General features: G+C 32.2%; 7 protein-coding genes across 7 annotated transcripts; 3 read left to right on the top strand and 4 right to left on the bottom strand.

Annotated features, from left to right (window-relative positions):
* The first annotated feature begins 10,115 nt into the window (after nt 1-10,115).
* On the top strand, nt 10,116-11,168 carry LOC128955963 (uncharacterized). Its single transcript, XM_054301642.1, has 3 exons — nt 10,116-10,168; nt 10,601-11,042; nt 11,161-11,168. Exons 2-3 carry the CDS (start codon nt 10,631-10,633, stop codon nt 11,166-11,168), a joined length of 420 nt encoding a protein of 139 aa, XP_054157617.1. The 5' UTR covers nt 10,116-10,168; nt 10,601-10,630.
* An 854-nt stretch (nt 11,169-12,022) lies between these two features.
* LOC128955964 (kallikrein 1-related peptidase b9-like) lies at nt 12,023-13,411 on the top strand. Its single transcript, XM_054301643.1, has 4 exons — nt 12,023-12,096; nt 12,190-12,523; nt 12,585-13,050; nt 13,121-13,411. Exons 1-4 carry the CDS (start codon nt 12,042-12,044, stop codon nt 13,409-13,411), a joined length of 1,146 nt encoding a protein of 381 aa, XP_054157618.1. The 5' UTR covers nt 12,023-12,041.
* A 288-nt stretch (nt 13,412-13,699) lies between these two features.
* Nucleotides 13,700-18,894, bottom strand: LOC128955965 (protein ced-11-like). The gene is made up of 7 exons (XM_054301645.1): nt 18,689-18,894; nt 18,422-18,604; nt 18,137-18,346; nt 15,542-18,062; nt 15,130-15,485; nt 14,321-15,057; nt 13,700-14,240 (listed from the first exon to the last, which is right to left on the bottom strand). Exons 1-7 carry the CDS (start codon nt 18,800-18,802, stop codon nt 13,700-13,702), a joined length of 4,662 nt encoding a protein of 1,553 aa, XP_054157620.1. The 5' UTR covers nt 18,803-18,894.
* Nucleotides 18,895-19,482: 588 nt separating this feature from the next.
* LOC128955347 (protein odd-skipped-like) lies at nt 19,483-20,523 on the top strand. Its single transcript, XM_054301011.1, has 2 exons — nt 19,483-19,543; nt 19,621-20,523. Exon 2 carries the CDS (start codon nt 19,656-19,658, stop codon nt 20,463-20,465), a length of 810 nt encoding a protein of 269 aa, XP_054156986.1. The 5' UTR covers nt 19,483-19,543; nt 19,621-19,655; the 3' UTR covers nt 20,466-20,523.
* Nucleotides 20,524-20,997: 474 nt separating this feature from the next.
* LOC128955966 (uncharacterized) lies at nt 20,998-22,589 on the bottom strand. Its single transcript, XM_054301646.1, has 2 exons — nt 22,166-22,589; nt 20,998-22,094 (listed from the first exon to the last, which is right to left on the bottom strand). Exons 1-2 carry the CDS (start codon nt 22,554-22,556, stop codon nt 20,998-21,000), a joined length of 1,488 nt encoding a protein of 495 aa, XP_054157621.1. The 5' UTR covers nt 22,557-22,589.
* A 474-nt stretch (nt 22,590-23,063) lies between these two features.
* Nucleotides 23,064-24,095, bottom strand: LOC128955967 (dual specificity protein phosphatase 14-like). Its single transcript, XM_054301647.1, has 3 exons — nt 23,682-24,095; nt 23,464-23,602; nt 23,064-23,377 (listed from the first exon to the last, which is right to left on the bottom strand). The coding sequence occupies exons 1-3, from the start codon at nt 24,042-24,044 to the stop codon at nt 23,064-23,066; spliced, it is 816 nt and encodes a 271-aa protein (XP_054157622.1). The 5' UTR covers nt 24,045-24,095.
* Nucleotides 24,096-24,340: 245 nt separating this feature from the next.
* Nucleotides 24,341-25,561, bottom strand: LOC128955968 (probable myosin light chain kinase DDB_G0271550). Its single transcript, XM_054301648.1, has one exon. The coding sequence runs from the start codon at nt 25,559-25,561 to the stop codon at nt 24,341-24,343; it is 1,221 nt and encodes a 406-aa protein (XP_054157623.1).
* Nucleotides 25,562-25,587: the final 26 nt, after the last annotated feature.

Below are 25,587 nucleotides of genomic sequence, written 5' to 3' on the forward strand. Positions count from 1 at the left end.
TCACATGAAGACCATGAGAACAGTTAGAATACCGCCGCGATCTGAAATGATTGTCGAATGCGTGAGAACTGATGAAGAAAGAAATCCTGCCGTCATAGAGACGAGGGATTTATATAAGGAAAATGGTTTAGAAGTAGGTATGGGTTTTATCGATGACAGAGTCGAATCCATACAACTAATCGTTCGAAATAAGAAGAATACCGAACATAGACTTCGGAAGAATAGTGCGATTGCAACGATAAATAAATTGAATGATACGACAGAAGTCATAGAGACCAAAGAAGAGTTGAATGAAGAATTATTAGGATCAGTGAAACCATTCAACGAAACAGAAAACATAATTCAAGAGATGTCGGACGAAGAAAAAGAAAAGTTCTTGAAAATGTTTAAAACAGGAAAACACTTATCGAAAGAGGAAACAGAAGTCTTACAACAGATATTATGTCAATTTAGAGATCGATTTGCAGTAGGAGATGACGAATTGGGAAGAATCAAAGGGTTAGACTATACGATACCAGTAGGTGACGAAAAGCCGTTGTCATGTCAACCGTATAAGACATCACCGAAAGAAAAAGAAGTGCTCAGTGAAATGATAGAAGATATGTTGAAAAGAGGAATTATATCGCCGAGTCAGTCAGCCTGGAGTTCACCCGTAGTATTAGTAGATAAGAGAGACGGGACACTTAGATTTTGTGTCAATTATCGAAAAGTAAATCAAGTTCTGAGAAGAGATAGTTATCCGATACCGTTGATGGAAGACTTCATTACATGTTTAGCAGATACAGATTTATATTCGACGATGGACTGTGCGAGTTTCTTCTGGCAGATCAGATTGTCACCAGAAACAAAAGAAGTTACAAGTTTTACAACTTTTAAAGGATTATATCAATTTAATTATTTACCTTTTGGATTGCATTTGAGTCCAGCAGTTTGTAGTCGAGTAATGCAGACGATATTAGAACCGATGACTAGAAAATACTTATTTTTCTATATGGATGACATACTGTGTTACAGTAAAGGATTCAAAGAACACATACGAAGATTGATAGAGATTTTCGAGAGAATGAGAGCATATGACTTGAAGTTGAAGCCAAGCAAATGCAGAATGTGTATGAAAAGTGTACCATTTTTAGGACACATGATTACAGACAAAGGTCTATTACCAGATGCAGAAAGAGTTAGTTCATTGGCAAACATACCAGCACCTGACTCAGTGACAAAATTGAGATCATTTCTAGGATATGTTGGATTTTTCAGAAAGTTTGTCAAAGGATTTGCAGAGATAGCCGAACCATTACATCGATTGCTAAAGAAGAATGCGAAATGGATTTGGAAAGAAGAACAGAACGAAGCATATTTGAAATTGAAGAATGCAGTGCTATCACCGCCTATATTAACTTATTATGATCCGAAATACGAATTACAGTTGAGATCAGATGCGTCGAAGTTAGCAATAGCAGCACATTTACTTCAGATCGAACCAGAAGGTCCGAAACTGTTGGCATGTGTTAGTAGATCGACGACATATACAGAACAAGTGAAGGGTGCGACACATCTCGAGTGCTTAAGTATTGTGTTTGCATTACAGAAGTTAAGACATTATGTTAATGGTAGACGTGTTCAAGTGATCACCGATTGCCATGCATTATGCCATTTATTACGATTTCGAAACCCGAATAGTCAATTGAGTAATTGGGGATTGATTTTACAGTCATATGATTTAGACATCCGATTCAACAGTGGTAAGAGTCACGTGGATGCGGATTATTTGAGTCGAAACCTACCGAAYGGTTTTGATACAGAAGTTTGCCCATTGAATATGGAAGAGAAACCGGAGAAGAATGTATGGATACTCGTCTAAATATAAAGAGTTTTAAAGAATCGTTTATCGCTAAAGACGGAAACGAATTGAAGATATCAAGAGAACAGACGATATTCGAGCAGAAACAGGATCAACAGTTATCACAGATAATACAGATACTTATCAATCGAATAGATAATCGAAAAGACTACGAGAGATATGAAAAGAAATATATTATACATAAAGATATATTATATTACAGAGATATGAAATCAGATGGAAATGAGCGATGGTTACTATGTATACCACAATCGTTAATCAAAGAAGTGTTATATCATTGTCACGAATTTGCATCACATCTAGGAAAACATAAGACGTACGATAGAGTCCGCAGTAATTTCTATTGGATGGGAATGAAAGGAGATATTGAGAGACATGTAAAGACATGTCATAAATGTCAGTTCAGAAAGATGGACGCCAGTAAAAGAAGAGGAATGAGTCAGCCGATGGATGTACCGAAAAGTGTTTGGTCATCAATAAGTATGGATATAGTAGGACCGTTAATACCGTCAACTCAAGGACACAATTATATATTAACGATTAACGACAGATTATCGAAGTTTGCAATGATAAGACCATTGAAGAGAGCGACCGATAAAGAGATTATCAATTGTTTGAATCAATTAGTATTCGCAGAGTTCGGACAGCCGAAAGAAGTGCTTACAGATCGAGGAACCAATTTCTGTAGCAAAAGAATGACGAAATTTTATGAGAATTATGCGATAAGACACATAACGACGACTTCATATACGCCAAATGCGAACGGACAGACCGAGACATTTAATAAAGTCATTGGAGTATCATTAGCTATACTCACAGGAATGAAAAGAGATTGGCATCAATACGTAAGACATATCGCGAGAGCCTATAATACGACAAGACATGCAGTGACGGGAAAGACACCATTTTATTTGTTTTATGGAAGAGAATGCATAGACCCGTTAGCTGAAAGAATGGGATATGCCAGAAGAACCGCTGACAAGAGAAGAAGAGTTGGATCAATTAGAAATCGCTAGAGATTTAATCAAAGAGTCAATTCGAAAGTATCAACAGAAGAATAAAGAAATAGTCGATAAGTCGAGAATTGCATACGAGTTCGAGATCGGACAGAAAGTACTAGTTTTGAGACCACATTTGCAAATGCAAAAGTACTCAAAATTGTTGCCGAGATTCGTAGGACCGTATATAGTGATTAAGAAGGCAGGACCAGTCAATTACATCGTGAAAGAAACAGATCCGGAAATGCCACGATTTGATATTATTCATATAAATAAACTAAAACCATATTATGAAAGAAGCGAAGAATCGCGAAGAAGATTGCCATATGAATTCGAGAATGAGATTAAAAATGAAGAGAAATCAGAAAGAAAGTCGACACATAAGAATCAAAAGGAATCAGAAGACATTGATAGAGATGTCAAAGAAGTCGATGATATAAGAAGAGGTAAAAGAAATAGATGTCAACCGAAATGGTTAGGCATTGATAGACAGTAAGATATTATAGAAGAGAATTACATTTCAAAGAGGAAAGAAAAATATGAATATAAATGAAATGTAATATTACATAAAAACATATTCAAAATCAAAGACTAATAATATAAAACAAAATAATAAAAATTTAGAGAAAGTTAAGGAATTTTGAAATATAGTATTAGATGAACTTTAGACTTGAAATTTGAAAAACTTAAATTAAGAAAAGGGTTATAGAATGAGAGAGATAATCATTATTCAATATCAAGAGATAACTCTGGTTCAGAGTAAGACAATTACCGATCAGAAGAAGAGAATTGAAAAATTAAAAGACGATAATAAACAGTTGATCGAAGAGATGGAAATCCAAAGAGAAAACATCGCGAAAGCCACTGAAGTTAACAGAAAACTTCAGAATCAGATCAGTGATAATCAGACGAACACATATGAAATATCAGATAAAAGCGAATATATCTTATATGTGGAGAAAGAGAATAACAATCTTCGAGAAAAGGTCAACAAACAGATGGACAATATGTTGAAAGCCGAACAACAGTGGACAGAGAAGCTGTTGAAAGCCGGTAAAGACCACGACAAGGATCGAAAGGAATACCGCGAAATCATTGATAACCACCGAACGATGATAGATACGCTCATCAAGACTATCGGAGGAAGAATAAGTGTGGATGAATGTGTGCCACTAAACCGTCACCACAAGATATATAAAGCTTCCGAGCCGTATGAGAGAAAATTCACGCATTCAGTACCAATATGTTGTTGCAAATGTGCTGAAACACAAAGAGATAATATACCGAAGCCGACGATAACAAGAGTTTTCGAAGAGATTAAGCCGCAGACCTCAGTAAAGGTAATCAATTCGTCGAAGGAAGTCGAAGAAGTCACACAAAAGATCGGAGAATTGATATCATTCGACGAAATACCGAATGAAATGAATAAAATCGAAATACAGACCGAAAAAGAGACAAATGAAGTGTCGATGAAAACCGTAAATGAAGAGTCAGACGACGAGTCGACCATTAAATGTGTTTTCAGAAAAACAAGTCCATTGAAAAACATGAGAATGACTATCACAAAGACATCAGAAGAAATCAATATTAAGGAACAGCAGATGAAAACGAAAATATGTGCCAATATTTGGAGTAATATTCAATTGATACCGAAACCCATTGAAGACAACGACAACAAGAGAGATGAAAACGACAAGTCGGGAGATAATGAAGAGACAGACAATGAGACCGACATTACCGACGAAAATAACGACTAGAGAGAGAGACCGTAAGAGTGTCCAGAGACTGGCCAACTCTATGGGTGGGGAAGTTGAAAGGGGCCGAAAATACCTCAACTTTTATATTGAATTTTTGAATATAATTATTAGATTTTTTATAGATATTTCATACATTCATAATTCAAACTTTATATTATTAATAGATTTGTAATTCAGAGTGAAATGATAGTCATATGAGAGAAAGAATTATTGATAAGTTTATCGAAAGTTTCCATGAATTACTCTATATTCAGTTATTTTCCTATTTTAATAATTTGTAATTTTAAGTAATTTCTATAATAAATTTTACTCTCTTGCCTACGCTTGAAGAAAGCAGTCGATAGACTTGTCAATCATTTTTAAGGCAAATGAAACATTCAATTTAAATAATACTTCTATTTTTGTAACTAATATGTAATTAATATAATAATTAATAAATATATTTAATCATCAATTGAAGTGTGCATTGAGTGAAAGTTTGTCTTAAGTGTGAAGTATGAGGGATATCGGCAGGTAATTGAAGTCAAGACAAATGACCGCGACATCGAAAGGGTGATTACGAGAACTGCAATACTATCGGACCAGACATACTGTCTGAATTCGATCCCCGAGTACCTAAGTTGAGCTGAGCGACTGAGCTACAGTTCCTTGTAACTGGTCATAAAAGTCAGGCCCGTTTCATATATGTTTTTTATTTGTCAGTAATAGAGAAGTAAGCAATCGATAAAATACTTATTATTTTAGTGGACGTAATAAAAGGCAGTAAAAGAGTCAATAGTGGGAACTAAACAATAGATTGAGAAATAAAACAGCAAAATGTGAGACACAATTGCAGAGGTTTTTATTTGTAATGTATATATAATAAAAGTGAGACAATAAAACTGCGAATTGCTTTCACTCAGTTTACTGCTGTATATATTTATATTGTATCTTGACTTATGTTGAGCACCGGTATGTGATTGGCATTATTCACCAAATTTACTTTATGCTAAAAGTTGAGAGAAAAAAGTTATACTCTATATAGTGTTTATTCATTTATCACATGTTAAGTAGTTAGAGTGTGTGTGTGTGTGTGTGTGTGTGTGTGTGTGTGTGTGTGTGTGTGTGTGTGTGTGTGTGTGTGTGTATATGTATGTGTATGTATGTGTATTAAAATGATACCAAATAAAACAAGAATATTCTTGAATTAGTTATACTGTATACAGAATATGTGTATAGAATATTTACAGCTCATAGTCTATATAATAATTATTTTATTGTTGTTATACTGTATTTGCTATTTATTTTATTTTTTTTCTTGGTGTGAACCCAATCGTCTATCACATAATCAACATTACATTATTTGAATTAATACTTGATTTATTACTTTTTTTATATTTATTACCTGTTTTATTATTAAATACACAATTCAACAATAATATAATAATATAAATAATATAATATGAATGAATGTTTGCATTTTGCGATACTATTTATTCATATATTTTTTGACAACACATTCGCTTTTATCGATAGTTTAATATAATTAATGACATTTTTCTAGGAAACAGTAATAGTTATTCTCAATATATATTAAAGTAATCATTTAATATAATTGTATTTTAACTTAATGATAAATGAAACATTTTTTTGGCATCAATAATTTAGATTAATATAATAACTTATTATATTTTCAATTATTATATAAATATGTAATTACCTAATAGTTATGTCCGATGTGTTCAATTGAATTGATTAAAAATTAATTTTACAAATTACTACTCTTTATTGCATTTTTTCCACAAAACTTAGAAAAAAATAGTATTAAATACTACTGTATAACAAAAAATATAAAATCATTGTTATACTTAATAGATTAAATTTACTATTATTTAAAAAAAACACATAAAATAAATTTTTATAAAATTATTATTATTATAATTAAGTAAAAAAATATTTTAATTTATACTCAAGACTAATTGTGGCCTATGACCTATGACCTACCGCATGTGTTATACAATACTATACAATATTATAGTCTAAAATTGTGTATTAATATCTGTAAATTTTATCTTTTTAAATCTAAAAACAATGTTTTATCATTTTTATAAATTAAATAATATAATATTGTGATACTTCACGTGAATTAGGTTAATAGTTAAACTGTGAGAGAGTTTTTTATTATATCGGCCGATGTCGGCTACTAATGTTATCACATTTACTCAGTTTAATTTATTTGATTATTATGTATAACGTGATGTTATATGATTTCAAGGTTCCATAATGTATTGCAGTTATAGGTTTGTTTTGATAATTATTTATTTAGTACATAAGGTGTACACATAGTTATTGGGGTTTAATAATGTAGTTGTTGGTTTTGGTTTTATATCCAATGTTTATAAGTTTAGTTTAGTTAGTAAAAATATAGTTATTTAATTGGAAACAGAGTGTTTACGCTGAACGACGTCATAGAATATGATTTTTTCAGAGTGAAGAGAGTTAGTCGTTGACTAGCTCTCAGAGAGTTCTCGTCGAGTCGTCAAAGTGAATAGACGTAAAGTTTTATATTTTAATTGTATTTTTATTTTAAAACATAGTAATAAAGTGATTTAACAAAACAAGAGAGTAAGTGTTTCGAGGGGCTCGGGCCTTCGGCCCTGAGTCCCTCAAGAAAGTCTATGCTTGCGAAGTAATTTAAAGGTTAATTAAGTAAGTATAATTGACTGAGTTAATAATGTAAGTATTGTTAAAAGTGTTATACATAAATTTATCATCAAACGGAAACGGGATAGGATTTCATCAACTACTCAACAGACATTACCACGGATTCAACTATATCATTTAAGAGTAAGTGTTTTATTACACAAGGAAAACAGTTTAATGTATGCCGATCTGCGGGAGCGTGGATTCAGCATGTAACGTGTCGATCTATGGGAGCATAGATCAGACATACTGGGTGTGCCGATCTACGGGAGTGCAGATCAGCCATAGATCACGATGAAAACATCGGGTCATGGTGTAATATCAGACTATAATAGTCTGATATGGTTATATAAGGGTTAGTCTCTCGGTGGAAACACCGATCGAGACTTAAGGTTTAATAGGTAACAGTAATGTTACCTAAGGGTTAGTCTCTCGGTGGAAACACCGATCGAGACTTAAGGTTTAATAGATAACAGTAATGTTACCTAAGGGTTAGTCTCTTGGTGGAAACACCGATCGAGACTTAAGGTTTAATAGGTAACAGTAATGTTGCCTAAGGGTTAGTCTCTCGGTGGAAACACCGATCGAGACTTAAGGTTTAATAGATAACAGTAATGTTGCCTAAGGGTTAGTCTCTCGGTGGAAACACCGATCGAGACATAGATTTAGTAGGTAACAGTAATGTTACCTTAAGGTTTATCTCTCGGTGGAAACACCGATCGAGACATAGATTTAGTAGGTAACAGTAATGTTACCTTAAGGTTTGTCTCTCGGTGGAAACACCGATCGAGACATAGATTTAGTAGGTAACAGTAATGTTACCTTAAGGTTTGTCTCTCGGTGGAAACACCGATCGAGACATAGTTTCAGACTGAAATAGTCAGTCTTAGGTATATTAGATAACATAAATGTTATCTAAAGGTTTGTCTCTCGGTGGAAACACCGATCGAGACATAGTTTCAGACTGAAATTGTCAGTCTTAGGTATATTAGATAACATAAATGTTATCTAAAGGTTTGTCTCTCGGTGGAAACACCGATCGAGACATAGTTTCAGACTGAAATAGTCAGTCTTAGGTTTAGTTGATAACAGTAATGTTATCTAAAGGTTTGTCTCTCGGTGGAAACATCGATCGAGACATAGTTTCAGACTGAAATAGTCAGTCTTAGGTTTAGTTGATAACAGTAATGTTATCTAAAGGTTTGTCTCTCGGTGGAAACATCGATCGAGACATAGTTTCAGACTGAAATAGTCAGTCTTAGGTTTATTAGATAACAGTAATGTTATCTAAAGGTTTGTCTCTCGGTGGAAACATCGATCGAGACATAGTTTCAGACTGAAATAGTCAGTCTTAGGTTTAGTTGATAACAGTAATGTTATCTAAAGGTTTGTCTCTCGGTGGAAACATCGATCGAGACATATTTGCAGACTGTAATAGTCTAATATGGGTTTAATATGTGACGGAAAGGTTACATAAATGTTTGTAGATCAATAAAAACTTTGATCAAAATAGTAGATCCGACTGAAGAGTTGGATATAGGTTAAGTATGATAAAGTTAGAGTAAGTAATCGGTATGTATTATAAGTGTATATCGTGAGTATAGATAGTAAACAAGGAACAACAAACAACGAATCAGCGGAAGGAACGGCAGGATCGGGACGTCTTGGCAGAAACAAAGGTAAGTGAGGTTTACTTACTAGTGTTTATTTTAGTGCAAATAAAGCGCTTATAAATTAAAATTATAAATATCGTTGTGGGAACGTTGCGATTGCTGTCGTTGAGGGTGTCATCACCTTGGAAGTGATGATCCGTAAAGCTTTCGTGTCAACTTTACCGCTGGAGAAGGTGATAGTAAGCGCGGCTTTGACAGAGTAATATCTCTGAACATATCTTAGTAAATCACCGCACGGAAATTGCTACAATATTATGAATATTGTATTAACTAATTTGTATAATTTTTTTTCTATTTAAATTAATTCTATTAAATATAATATTGTTTAAAAACTTATTAGAAATTTATTATACTTTTGTATATTATTAAATAAATGAATTAAAAAAAATGAAATTAAAAATAGTACAATCAATTGTTGGCAAATTGCTATAATATTTCACATTCAATATCTTTATGTTATTTGTGTTCAATTTGTTATATTTATTAAAAAATAATAGTTTTAATCGCTTAACAATTGGTTGATTAGATTTAATTGTATTTAAATTCATTTTAAAAACTTTTAATTAGTTTTATTTTTAACACATAATATATGTACAAAAGTTTAGTACACTATTTATAGTATTATCACAACTGTATTTGATTATTTGGTACTTTTACTGACTATTATAATCCATTTATTATCACATTTTATCACAAAAATAAATAGTACTTAAATAAAACAGTGTTTTAGACGCATGAGTACAACATTTATAAGTGTAATGCTATAGAGACGTGGTTTATAATGCATTGTAATTATTATAAACATTAAATATTTTGTATGTATATATCCATTTGAATCTATGCATAATACACGGCTTATGATCTACCGAAAACTCGTATACTCTGTATATTACATATGTTTTTTGTGTAACTATAAATTTATCTCTATTAAATAATTATATAATTACATAAATGATGTCGCATTTTTTTAGACAACTCATGACAATATGGTATCTTTTATAATTACCAAATGTAGCACAAAAAACATAAGTAACATAAATAAAAAAGTACCGAGTTTGTTCTGAAAATGTTTAGTGTATATGTATTATTATTGTGCATATCTTATTGGTTTGTTTTATGTTTTTCGGTTTTACAGTTTAGACGAAAAAATATTCGTATAAAAGTCGTATAAAGTTTTTAAATAAATCACAACTTAATGTACGGTATTGTCAAACGATTTAAATTTTATTTGTAATAAAATGTAATTTAATTATTAATAATTTTTATATTATATTATTTATTATATATTTTAGTCTATTTATTGTTTGTTAAAACTTTTATTTTTTTTAAACTAACTAATTATAACTTTATTTATATAAATATTTTTATTATATAATTTTTTAAAATATTATTAAAAAGATAAACTAGTTAAACTAACAATATTTATTTATTAATTAATTAATTAATATTTAGTAATACAATATTACTTTGTAATATTAAATTATCCAGGTTTTAAATAATTATTTGTAGTCAATTTAATTATTATTATTATTTTTTTTAATAAAAATACTATAATCAGAAAATATGATGAATACTTGTAGCTATTTTATTATTGTATGATATAATATATAATATATATATATTGTTTAGAGATTGAAACTGATCTACCAGTGCTCAGGAATGGATAAACAGTTTGATAGGAGTGGCAGTTATTACCGAAAGTACTTGGAATCAGACATATTTGACAAATCATTTGTTTTGATTGAAAAGTACAGCAAAAACACTGGTCTGTCTTCACGATACCGATGGGAACGGTCGACAGCAAAACAGGAGAATAGATTAATCAATTGGCATAATGTACTGATCGGTCAATTAAGCACTGGTGGTATGGGTTATGTGGCAGCCATTAGAAAGACTGGAGAATTGCTGAAACAGGCGATGAAGTCGAGCAATAGATTGGATGAAAATGATTTCAATGATGTATACAATTCTGTTGAACAACTTATTCAACTGAGAAACCGGGAGTCAAAACCAAATTTATCGATATTAGGTTGGGTTATATGGGGTGGCCATCAATACAATAGTCACAAATGTGTGATTGACAATTGGCAACAGTTTAACCATTTGGAAACAATTAACTGGAAAATAATTATATTTTCAATTATAATATTTTTATTTTTTATTTCTACATATAATCCTGAAAATGATAGATAGATAACAATCCAACAATAATTATTGTACAAATGTTTAATGTTTAAGTACGATATTTAATTATAAAATAATTAAAAATATTTTATTTGTTTTATTAAATTTACAACATTTAGAAATACTGTATATTTATACAAAATTCTTAATTTTATAAATAAACTATTATGTAATTAAAAAAATCAATAATCTGTGGGCAATTATTAAAACATATGTTATTTGAAAAAATGTATTCAAAATTATTTAAAAAGGTATATACAGTATATATTTTTTAAAAATAATAAAAATATTATTTTCATAATTAGCAAATATATTACTACAAATTAATTTTTTACTAATAAAACAATTATTCAAATATCTATCGGTTCATAACTAGAGTACGGAATATTTTTCTGAACGGGCCGTCCATTGATTACGGCTTCAGGAGGTTCTTCGGGATCGGAATCGTTAGACTTTCGGACAATTATCTCTTCAATTATATCTTCGTTATTGGTTCGCCACTTGAGTACAACCAATATAGCCGTCAATACAATTGCAGTCAATATAATAATAGTTAGAATTATACTCAACAAACAAGTATACAGAATATTGTAGTTATCATTAGTGTTACAATTGATTGGATATACAAGTGATGATAAAACTGTAACTAAGAAAAAAACAATACAATATATTGTAGACATTATGTATAATAAAATATGTTAAAAATCAAAACTATCAAAAAAGTTTTTTTTTTTTTAAAATAATGTCATGGAAATCAACACTACTGTACAATGATTGTCACGTTAAATACAAATTGATTTTGTTTAAAATATATTGTTAATAATTTTGAATTTATTGATAAGCTTTTGATATCAATTTTATATTATTGTTTTGATAAGCAAACAAAATGAATGACAATCTAAAGATATTTGCGATTTTGTTTGTCATTTATCTGACTAAATGTAAGCAATTATAGAAAACACAAAACATTAAAAAATAATTTAAATAATATATAGTTTTTTTTTAAAAAAAAATACTGTATAAACAACTAATAGTTTTATGTCTGGATTGGAATGGTATGCAAAACTATACGACCGATTATTGTGGTCTGCGATATGTTTTCTCACGAATGCATATAACATATCAACAAAAGTGTTTTAAGTCTCCATTGAATAACAAGAATCTACACATTCGTGTAAAACGTAATGAATTTGTTGGTAATTCAGTCAACAAATTAAATAATCGTATATTCAGAGGACGTAAGGTTGAGCTACAGGAATCTCCGTGGACTGTACTCATCAAATATAGCTATAAAAAATTTGTGTCCTTTTGTACCGGTGTTTTGGTGCACAAGAAATGGGTGCTTACGGCCGCCCATTGCAACTATAAGTATGAATTCAAATTATAATATGATATATGATTTAATGTTTAAATAACAAACTAATTATAGTAATAAAACCCTCAAAGACGATACAAAACTAATCTATGTATATTCACACGATAATATGCACCGGGAGTTTGGTAAAAGTGTGACCAACTATGTTAGAAAAGTATACCGACACCCCGACTATAGGAAAGGCATAACACCCAATGATATAGCACTGTATGAACTCTATACAACCATTGAGATGAGACCACAGAAGCATAGTCTTCACTATGCGGTAAATATGGTATGTTTGCCACCGTTTGGCAATGAAAACAGTTTGTATACAACTGAGAGACAGTTGGCCACAATGTTTGGTTGGGGACCGCTATTGTTATTTAAGAAGAATAAGACAAAGAAATACGAATTATTGCCAAAAGTATTACTAAAAGGACAGTTTGTTTTGGAGCCTTTCCCTAAATTCGGTTGTAATCATATGTATTGTTCGCCGAGATATGACTGGATTAACGTAACTATGGCCAGAGGGTGTCAGGTGTGTGTGTGTGTGTCTATATGTTGTGTACTTATGATATAAATATTAAAATTGTTTGTTTGTATGTAAGGGTGATTCCGGTGCCGGTTTAGTCCAGTATACAAATGATAGGAGAGATAGAGCTATACTTATAGGCATACAGTCGTCGATATATCATAGAGTAGACAACGAGTTGTGCGATGCAAGTGTTTATGCAAACTATTGGTCACCCATTGCACCGCATGTTAATTGGATATACAATACTATTATCAATAATAGCCAACCGTCCGATTTAGTTGACGAGTTGGACTATAGGCCTAAATCTAACTTTACTGATCTACACTTTACCGATGATTACAATGATAACGATGTTGTCGTATAGATAACAATATTTTTTGTGCATTTAATTCATTACAATTTTTTTTAATTATAAGCAAATCAATTTGATTAATACATATTATAAAATAGTTTGTTATCTATATTTATAGATTAATAGTTAAAACTATAAAGATGTTAAAGATAACTATTGATATATTTGTAACAATTATATATAAGGTTATTAAATATTTGAAAATAGTTTGTATTATAATAAGTAAACTAAAAATTATAAATATATAGTACGGTTAATGTAAATTGTTATATTATAAATAAAATTAATATTATATTTTGTTTAATGCATTGTGTAATCAAGTGTATCGACAATATCTTGAATAACCTTTGAATGACTTAAAGACAAGTTATAAAAGAGATTTTCGTTGATATCCCGCCAGTCAACTGCATCGCTCATATAGTCATTGATATCATTGTTGTGTTGAGAATAATGTATGTGCCATAACTCCAGTTCCTTCCATGCATTGTCCGTATTCATGGGGTCATCAAAGTATCCTCTAATCAATTTTTCGCATTTGAATGTCTGTGTCTGTTGTTGTTGCGGTTGTTTTTGTCCGTCCGATTGTTTTACATCAGGTGTCTGTTGTGGTGGTATTTGATCGAAACTCTTGAAAAATTCGATCATTTGATCACTTTTGGTCCAACCCTTTAATTCAGGTTTACTTATCTTAAATAGCGATTCAATGTCTTTATAAGTTATTTCGCCGGAAATAAATCTTTCAATAAGTGATATTTGATTTATTTTGTTAATGTTGTCCTTATTGTCGTCGTGTTTTTGATCAATCAATTCAACAATTACTTCCAATGTATCCGATTTCTTACTAATAATAGTAAATATAGTTTATATCATTTGTAATTATTGGTAAGTAATTAAAAAAAATTTTAATCAATTGTCAATTACCGAGTGATAACAACCATAACATAGTGGTTAGGACCCCATCGCGGTAGTGATCCTCGGCCTCTGAGACCAGTTCTGCCAAAAGGATTGGTTGGAATAACACTGTCTTCTAATTTATAGATAATCGCTTCGTTGTCTTTCATGTGCCACGACTGTCGGTCAACACAAATACCGGCGCCACTAATAGTTTGTCGATTCCAAACAAAAACCGGTAGATTTTGGACGCTTTGTTCAGATTTTTCAAAGTTGAGCTCTTTTAAGGCCAATATATCGATATCAGTGGTTTCCTGTAGCGCTAAAGGCATCTCTAATTTGGGTTTTGTGTACGCAATTGGGTCGTAATCCACCCAAAAGACCTGCCACGAGACATACTTATCGGGAACTGGATATCGGTGGACATCGGTTTTCGGATACGGCGACTGTCGAGACAACGAGTGGAGCTTTTGTTGCATCGCTTCGCTGGTCGATCGCTTTGTCACCAAATGTCTAATGTTTTCCAAGAAGACAAACGACTGTTGACCAGATCTCTCCATTTCAGATGTCCGTCCAATCAGTTTTCTCAGTTGTCTTCGTTGATATTCCAGTTCTTCGCTCATGGCTTTTGTCATCTCCCAGTGCTCTGAGTTTAACTTTGATTCCTGATCTTTGGTCTCCCTGTCCTCAAACACCTGTGCGGCTAATATCCTGAGGTAAGCGTAGTCTTCATTCGATAGTTTATTCAGATTATCCTGTGTTTCCTTCTGCAGACAAATGTTTTTTAATAAATAAATAAAATTTAATTACTAATTAATATCACGAATATATTTCATTACATTTTTATCGCAACAAAGACAACAAAGTCGGCGACAAATCCAAAAAATACAAGAAAATATATTCAACGGCGGCGGCAATGGAGATCTGGTCATAAAATCGATGACCAATCCGTATCGTTGGCTCATCCATATGCCACTCGTGTCGCTAATATCTTTGACAGCACTGGCAGCAAATATAGCGCCCAATAGTGTTAGCAAAATTGATTTCAATAAAATCAAATACAATATTTCAAAAAAGTATGGCCAGAAACCCGTTACACGACATTCCTCATTACTGTATCGACTGGCACTACAGCGACTGTCCGTTTGGTGACGATTGTTATCCCAAACATACTTGCTTTCACAGTCTGGATCAACTATTTTAAAAAATCAATAGTTTTTATTTCTTATCATAACTAAGATATTAATTTACCCTCGAGTTCGTTGAGGAATATGGAAAACATAGAGAAGAAGGCCCTGTGAAATGTGCGCCTATAGAGCTCATTACTAACAGTCAGATCAGGAAATATCAGTGATTGCATGACTACACCGAAACTGATCATCACTAGTACGGCCAGTCGGATAAAGTTCAAGAAGTCGACAAAAATCATTAACTTTAATCGATAGAGTAGTGGTCCCAATGTGGATGAAATGGGCAGAAATACGGTAAACAATACATAGTAGGCGTGTATTAATGCCAAAGACATAATCACTTTATGATTGTAGGCGTCATCGGTTGTCGTCTCAAACACATAGATGAGTCGAGTATTTGTAAAATATATGATAAATAATATCTGAAGTATCGCTTGAATTATTGACGACATATTGGAGAAGTAGATATTCAGCCGTGAGATGATAAAGATCTGTTGTAATCTGTCGACAACCAAACAGAAAGTCCAGACGTCTACAACCAGATCGATGTAGAAGTGGCCGCAACGGGGATACAGTACGGCTATACTGAATATTGACAAATAAAATGTATAAAAAAACTGGTGGTTCCAGAATTTGGTTATCGGTGATGTCCACAAGTAATATAATGTCGTAAAAAACGACGAATTAGTCAATTGGTAGGTCTTATCAAACATAATCGACATATGATTGTCTTTACTGTACGATTTTTTAGGTAACGGTTGTTTCTTATCGCCGCCTCCACCACCACTGCCACTTACACCATCACCACTATTGCCGCCGTCACTATCATCGGAGTCGTTATCGACGGCCATATAATCGATTGACTCTTCCGATAATTGTTGCAACAGTTCTGCGTTAATACTGCTGTCTGTACCACGAATCCAGTAATAAGCCGGCAGAACAAAGTAAGCGGAAAATAGCAGTTTACACATCAATGGTAACCGAAAAACACCGATCCGAACGTCTTTGACCGTAATGTTACCGTAAATTTGATTAGTGAGCCGTCGTTGACAGGCCGGATGGATAAAAAATGTTTTAAATTTGCCGAAAGCCGCCAAATCCAGAGCCGTCCGATAGTTCCAATCGCGTGAAGACTCTAACAACACCTGTTCTGCTCGAAGGGCGCTGTCTTTGTATACGACATCCAATACAGTGATAGCGTAGCCAATGAATACCTGTGACTCTTCTTTCAATTGATCGCACAGTTGTTGGTCGACCACAAACCAAGACAAGTGTTCATAACAGAGGGCTATAATCAGCGCCAGATGTATTGGATGATCGGAATATCGCCACAGTATGCGCACCAATATCTTTCTGAAGTCCATAACCGCCCAAAACATCAGTAACTTCAGGGCTTTGCGTTCGGCATCTCTTTCAGTGTTCGGAAATTGTTGGGTAACAAACAGATCCAATTCTTCTTGTGATATAAACTGTCGGACACCACAGCAAACATAGACTAAATAGTTGAACTCACGGCTCATAAAGTTTTTGTTTTGTTTTTGATCAACAGTTCGGCCAAGAATTCCTTCCCAACAGACATTGCTGAAGAAGTCTTTTGTTCGAAGCGTACGAAACATTCGCAACAATGTCTTCGGTTTGACAAATGATCGTAATTTGAATTTCTGCGACAAAAACAGATCAACAAATTTCCAGCGATTACTTCGGATCAGCGACTCTTCGAACAGACTCTTCAGATAAATAGAGTTAGTACTCAACGAAAATGTCGGATCTTTGACAAGCACTTCATTTCGGGCCACTTCAGGACAGTTCCAGTCAATACATAGTCGAAGGTCTTTGTGTATTAACGCCGACGACTCTTCGGGAGTCATTTGGCGCTTCTGATGTCCGCCGCTATCAATAGTAGAGTTCGCGACCGAATATTCTTTTCTTTGCGACCGAAACAACGCTAACAACAAATATTCGGTCAAATTTTCCAAATTACACGAATACTTTTCAAACAAATTAATAATTGTCAAATAATTTTGACCATTTTGTCGACTTAAACGAATCGATTCGAGTATCCGATTCCGTAATGTCTTCAATAGTACCGAATTGTTTCGCAAATTACCAAAAGTCTTGACTATCTTTAGTGTCAATTCCGGCTTCAGATATGTTTCGACAAATTCTGGATTCCATTCATTCATACATCGATCGCGAATCTCGATGTCGCCAAAGGCCAGTAAATCAGCCAAACCTCCCGTTCCTTGTAAGACAACAACAGGTAGTTCTTCTTTGATAGTATTCAATACGATTCGCGAGCACTCGTATCCACCTTTCATTAATAACGACACAACCGGTACTTCACTTGTTTCTATTGAACACCTGTCGGCGCTCATCTGTGGACCGGGAGATCCCTCATTAGTCGGCAGAATATCTGATTGATTCAATGACAGAAACGACATAAACTTATTGATGAAACTGTTGATACCGTTTTTGTTTCGCGATTTGTCTTCAATCAGTATATAATGACTTAAATTTGACTGTAAGTTGTATTTCATATTAGTGTCTCTATTGCCACCACTGTTGGAGATAGTTATAATCGGCTGTCAATCAAATTAATAAATCAAATACAAGAGATTTGGATATAAAAATAAACAGTTAATTGAAATACCAATACCTCAGTACTTGCAGTGATAGTCTGTAAATATTGGAGACTCTCAATGTCGGCGATACCGATAAAATTGGATTTTGAAAACGACTTTTCGCTGTTAATGGCTTTCTTGTACTTGATTTCGGTGCTGTGTTCAAGTATGGCTTCACCGACAATAGTTGTCGCACCCAAGTCTAAGCCATGGGTTATTAACCACATATTGGTGTTTTCGGCGGCCTTTTGAAAAAATACAAAAAATAATAGTAAGTTTTTTTTAATTTAATTAATTAATCAAATGATTTGATGGCTTACTGTCATTAAACCCTTTTGAAAGGCTTTAATCTGTTGTCGATCTTTCCAGTTATGAATTGGTCCGGCATTTGACAGAACAACGACAACAATCTTCGGATTTTTCAATTGCCATTTTTTGTGTAATACATCGCGGACCAGTTCATCGATGTCAACACTATGCACACACCTGACCATTGGCTTACCCTAAGAAACAAACAAAATAGTCACCAAAAAAAAACAAATCATCAAATATTATGTTAATATCAATATTAGTTGAATGAGTTATACCTTTTCAGTGGATATCTCATTGTCTTTAAAGATAAGTGAAGACAACTGTAATATCTTATCTTTTTTAAGGACTTCTTCTGTTTTTGAAGACTCAACAGAAGAGATTTTATCCATTTCTGGTGTCCGTCGAGACAGGACTTGACTTTTGAATCAAAAATCTGTTTCAGACATCAAAAAGAAAGAAAGAAAGTGTTTCTAATAATACAATAAACTGATTGATAAAAGTATTGTTGAAAATCATTACTTGATTACAGTTTTTTTCTGTCAAATCAATTGTTTTGTGTTCGACACGCGATTAATGCTATATAATGTTGTGTTGTTTTAATGTAATGCACGCGCGATAACAATTGGTATCATTAGTAATCAATTACATGTATACTATTGTGATTATATAATTAGATATAATATATAGTATAGATTCTATACTATTATATAATTTGTTCAATGTTTGTGCAATATTTGTGTCACCCAAACAATAACTTTTAATGTGTCGCGCGATTATTAAGAATTTTAATTTATTAAATAAATAATAATAATTAAATAAAATATACTTTTTAAAATACACTGTATATTATATAGCGCGTGAAAGCATTGTTTAGTAAAGAGATAGATTGAGAGAGAGAGAGAGAGAGAGAGAGAGAGAGAGAGAGAGAGAGAGAGAGAGAGAGAGAGAGAGAGAGAGAGAGAGAGAGAGAGAGAGAGAGAGAGAGAGAGAGTATTGTTGCACGTGTTAACTATTGATACACATTTTATTACGTGAAATTCAAATTTGAAATAATATTTTTCTATTTAACAGAATCACTAAATTTTCAATTAAACTGTCAATTAGTTAAAATAGTTTTCAATATTACAATTGTAATAGTAATTCAACAAAAAAATCAATCAATCAATTAATTGATAGCAAAATTTGTTTTTTTTCTCTCTCTCACAAGTCTTCTGACAAAACAACAAAGTTTTGAAGAAAAAGATGAATACAATGAGTGATAAAGAAGTGATGATCAATGAAAATGAGTATTCAGAAGAAGAAGTAGATGAAGGAAAAGATGGAGAACAGACATCACAAGAAGTGCCAATTGTCAGTAAAGAAGACATCACTTCGTCGACGACGGCGATCAATGAAGAGATAATGTCGTCGTTGACGACTAATGAAGAGATTGCGTTGTCTCCGACCAGTCAATTGCCGACCAATGGGTATTCAGCCGAACAATTAAACCAAATGTATTGGTGGCCATACTATCAGCAACAGACTATCAATACCAACAACAACGGCAGTCAATTCCAGCCATCGATGTCGGAGCCGCCGCAAACCGGTAGTCTTCAAATGCCGTCGCAGCCAACCGGCAACAATCAAATACCTGAGCAGCCAAACGGCGTCTCCTCTCAAATGCCGCCATATATGATGCCCTACTATTTCATGCCACCTCCGATGACGATGAACGGCAGCGGCACAATAGGTTGGCCTCAAAACTACTGGCCAATGGCTGGTCCGAGCACTTCGGTCAGCGGCGACAATGGCGAACCATCGACATCATCGTCAGCCAAAACCAAACCATCCAAAGCAAAGGTCTATACGTGTCGATTGTGTTCGCATATGAATTACATCAAAGATGTCCAACAGTTTCGTATGCATATTGAAAAGCATTTGTCACCGAAACACCCGTTCAAGTGTGACATTTGTAACAAACTTTTTACATACAAATCCATTTGCCGCAATCATGTGATGGCTCACTGTGTGGTTCGGCCGACGGAGACGACCAGTAGTGGTGGCCAACAATAAGTTTAATGGTTACCAATTAAACAAAGAAAACCAATTGAAATTTGATTCATTTGAAACATTTATGTATTTTCTGATCAATACTTTTATATCATTAAATAAAATGCAATGTTATCTAAATATACAAATTATAACATTTTAGTATTTTTTTCTTCTCCACACAAATCATAACTTTTGTGATGAAAATCCGATAAACATTTCAACGAATTTCTTTAATTTTTCAATGTATTGTTTTCAAAGATATTCAACTGTAAGACATAAAACAATTGTCAAAAAAAACTATGATTTAATACACCAAACGACACGATCATCCAATACTTATTAAATTAATTAATATTATTATATTTATAGTCAAATATTTATAATTAACAAATTGAATATATTTTATAAAATAAAAAGTAATGATAAGTTATAATTTATAAAAATTATTTATTTAAATATCACAAATATTTATAAAAAAAATTTTGAGTTAAATATTTACAATAAAATATATTAATCACTGAATATAATTGCAATTTACTATATAATTAAAAAATCATTTGAAAACTTTGCTTTCAGTGATCCTAAACTCTTCGGGATTAATATATCCTTTTGAATGAGTGGGTGAATGTATAAGACTACCAGTGCTGACACGTTTGACTTTATGCTTATCGTTGGCGTCGTTGTCAAGTCTTGTGGTATCAAAACGTATAACATTAGGATCTTTTGCCTTAACTTTGCCTTTAATTTTGACATTAATTTTGGTCTTTAACTGTTCCTCTTTTTCATCACGTGTCGGATCTTTTTTGCTGTCAGTGCTGGACATATCGGTAATAATAGATATGTCATCTCTAACAATCTTTGGATTGAATGTCATAAAATTGAATATGTATTTAATAAAACCCAATATTATTAGCCAAAGTGTAAAAGTCACGACTAGACTGATCACAAACATTATAACAAACAATATATCGTTCAAACCGGATATCTGTACGGATTCAGTCAATTCTGAGTAATCAAAAAGTCTCAAAAGATATTGTACGCCAATTGATGAACTAATTGTTAAACCGATAACAATCAACAAATAGATATACAATATAATAGGCATCAGATTGCAAGCAATGAGTTTTTCTTTGGCTGACAGACTCACACTTGTATTATACTTTGATTTAATACAGTAATTATATATCAATGCCATAATGTCTGTTACAATCAATGGCACGAAACCGGATAACACTATAGAGACAACAATTTTAATATATTTGTCGATTCCTTTTAATTTGATCTTTAAGTCATAAATGGCAAACAATATCAAAACGTTGGCCAAAAAGATTAGATTCATTAGAAAGGCGTAAAAGACAGTCATTTCAAACCAATTAAGTTTCGGTTTAATTGAGATTCCGTGAAGTTCTTGTCCGCGAGTCTTCATTGTTGACGTCTGATTCAAGTCGCGGCCAAACGTACTGAGCGATGGATTCTCGAAATTTGGACAAAATGTCTCTTTTGTACATAACTTTAACTCTTGTGGTTTAACAATAACCGATGCAATTGTTTGAACATTAGTTCCAGATTTTATCATTTCATTAAAATTATAATAAAGTCGTCGACCGGACCACAAGTCTTCTAATTCGATGCCATTCATGAATATTTCGCCTAATAATTCAATATATAGTTTTACACATAAAAAACTAATACTTAAAACAATGAAAACTAATTGTAAATACCTTTTGAGTTGTGAACAGCTTTCAAATGAGTGATTGGAAGTAATGAAGTCTTACTATACAACTGAAGAAATCCACGTATATATCGGTGACAACAAATGTCTCGACTAATGTCGGCTTTATTTAAATTGATGTTAAATGTTAAGACAGTTGTCTCATAATGAAGTAGTTGTAGACTAATGATTGTATTTGTCAGCGAAAAACCTTTGGCTGGATTTGATAGGACGGGAACCACAAGATATTCGTAACGATTTTTTGCCGACGACTTTGAAGTGTCTACTTTTTGTTTGACCAGTCTATGACAGCAATATTGGATCAGTTTTATTATAGCTATTATTAAGATAACACTCCAAACAACTGATCCACAAATGATTTGTTTGACTTCTAAGATCATTGTTTGTCATTAAATCAGTCGTTATTAGAAAAAAACATTTGAATTAATTCAATTGAATAATATATTTTGTGAACAAATTTGTAATAAATATCTCGAGACGTAATGTGCGAGACATTCAATCTATTGGTTGAATTTAAAACATTTCTATTTTATTTATCATTTTGTTTATTAAATTTATTATAAAAACAATTGCAATCAGATTTCTATTTAAATATTTAATTTGTAATATTAATCAATATGCAGTATATATTTATAATGTAATTTATAGCTATTGTATTAATGAACACAATCATACAGTAGTTAAAGGACACATAATTAAAACACACATACAGTATACTAGTAGTGCATTAATTTGAAAAAATATAATTACCGATAATAAATAACACATTTTTTTATTATTAAAAGTTATATTCAATCATTGAATCAAATAAATAAGTTTATAAATTAAAAGATTATCATTTTGTTAAATATATAATAAAATAATTTGTTATATGAAATAAATATGAGTCAATTGTTTTCAGTAAAACTTTTGTTTGTATATTCATCTGCGATCTCATTCTTCTTGCGTTTTGGCGACGCTTTAGTATTCAACGCCATTGTCATCAATAGATCGGGAAACTCTTGAAAGACGTCCGGAACGATTACCTCTATGTCTTCGACAATTGTTTTAATGATTTTTACCGACGATTTGCCCAACACTTTAGTTTCATAGTCTAAGAGTTGTCGAAAAAATCCGATGTTTGGCTGCGATAGCGATCGCTTTGACCGCACGTGTATGAATGCATCGCGAAGTGTCCTCTTTTTGTATTTAATCAAATAGGCTGTCAAACAAACAAACAAATAAACAAAAAATAACAATTTGATTAATGAAATGAAAATCAAATTAATATTGAAAGTCAATACATACCAATTACCAATGTTGATGACCGACTGATACCGGCCACACAATGCACAATAGTTCGACCATTTTGGGCGGCAATTTCGTTGATTTTATCGGCCACTTCGTCAAAATATGGATATATATTATCATTGCTGGTGTCGTCCACCTAAACCCGGGGTCAACAAATAGATCAACAACAAAAAAACACAACTTTATTATAATATTTTAATATATAATATACTGACCGGTACTCTAAAGGTTTGAAGTTCGGGTAGCAAATAGTTGGGCGCTTCATAGGTTGCATTGATTATACACGTAATATAGAGGCTCTCAATGTTTTCTTTGATGAGACCACCCATTCCTGTCAAATATAGATTGTCAGTAATCTTATCGACATTACTGTACGGTTCAGTCAGTATTGCCCGTACGTCGGGCGACACATCAGGATTATCTCTGACCGCTAATAATTCTGAACGAGTGGTCAGTCGTTTAACAAATTGTTTGTTTATTATTTGTTTGTTAAGATTTTCGGTCATTTGTGATGCCATATATAGATTGGGATAACGTTTTCGTTCAGAATTACAGCAACTGCTTCCACAACAACCCATAATCGCAAACAAACAAATAGTTAATCAATTTATACAATAAAATATATTATAAATTCAAAGTGATATCAAATAGCTAATCAATGATAAACTCTTTTTAAAATTATTAAAACCGATATTGAATTTCAACTTTTCAAAAATTGTGTTCACACAAGATTTTATTTATTTTTATTGTTGCACTAATACTGTATAATAATATTGAAAATTAGCATTAAAAACATTTTATTGATATAATATTTGATATAATATACTCTATAAGTAAATTATGTGATTTTAAAATTTGATTTTCAATTAATAATTTAATTATCTGTTTCACTGTTGAGCCACTTATGTTGCAAAACGTCGTTAATTTTGATGCGATTACTTGAATTTGGATGTAATAGTTGTGACAAAATGTCGAGACATTGATCCGTATAAGTATTTCTTGTCTGATCTAATATTTCATATCTTTTAAGAATCATATTTTGATGGATAAACTTATAAGTGTCTAAATTTGGGTTTACTTTTTGATATGTATGACAATCTTTGGGCAGAAACGGTATTTTTGCGCAAATCATGAAATATAGACAAACCCCGAGTGACCAACAATCGGCTTCAAATGGATCGTATTTCTTAAGTAAATCTATTTTCTGTCCTATTTTGATGTAAACATAAATCCTGAATATTTGTGGCGACATATAATCAACAGTTCCGTAACATTTGTACTCTTTGACCACATCTTCTTTATAGCTGACACGACTCGTCCCAAAATCGGCAATTTTGACCACTTCTTTATTGTTGTTATCAATAAATACTAATAGATTAACTAATTTAAGATCTTTATGTGTTATATTTTTATTGTGCAAATACTGTAAACCAAAGGCTGTATCTCTAAAATATGATTTTGCTTTGGTTTCGGACAATGGTTTATACGATGACGACATTGACTTCTTGTCTTCAGGATTTTCATCTATCATCTGCTGAAGAACTGATCCCCGTTCAGCCAATTCCATAACAATATAACAGAAAAACTTTTTATGCATTTCATGAATAATAAAATGATCCAATACTTGGACAATATTTCTATGTTTTTCTCGGACTAATAAAATCAATTCCTGTTTAAAACTTTCCCAATTTCTTCGTCTCATTTTATTGTTTTGTATAACATTGTCATTAAATGGTAATATCTTTATGGCTACAGTTTTATCTGGTTTTTTAATATTAACCGCTTCTTTGATAACAGCATAACCTCCGGATCCGATCTCTTTCTTAATTTCCCAACCTCTGCATCTGACGCCTTCGTCTTGCGATTTGAAATCTCGAGGAATATAATATTCTTGAGTCAACTCTTTGTTATTAATTTGACTAAAAGATAGTATTTCACCACTTTTTGTAACCCAACCGACTTTAGTCTTATCCGATGATTCTGTTTGTCTCATCATTTGTTGAATATTTTGTTTATTTATGACTTTTTTCTTCTTTTTCTTTGCAGATGATACACAACATTGACATAACAAAGCCGATAGTAATTTATAACACATTTTTATTTATTATTCAAATTGATATA

This window comes from Oppia nitens, unplaced genomic scaffold (genome assembly GCF_028296485.1).
Source record: "Oppia nitens isolate AA-2021 unplaced genomic scaffold, nextdenovo-longstitch-racon4-pilon3 scaffold2_pilon_pilon_pilon, whole genome shotgun sequence".
Lineage (NCBI taxonomy): Eukaryota > Metazoa > Arthropoda > Arachnida > Sarcoptiformes > Oppiidae > Oppia > Oppia nitens.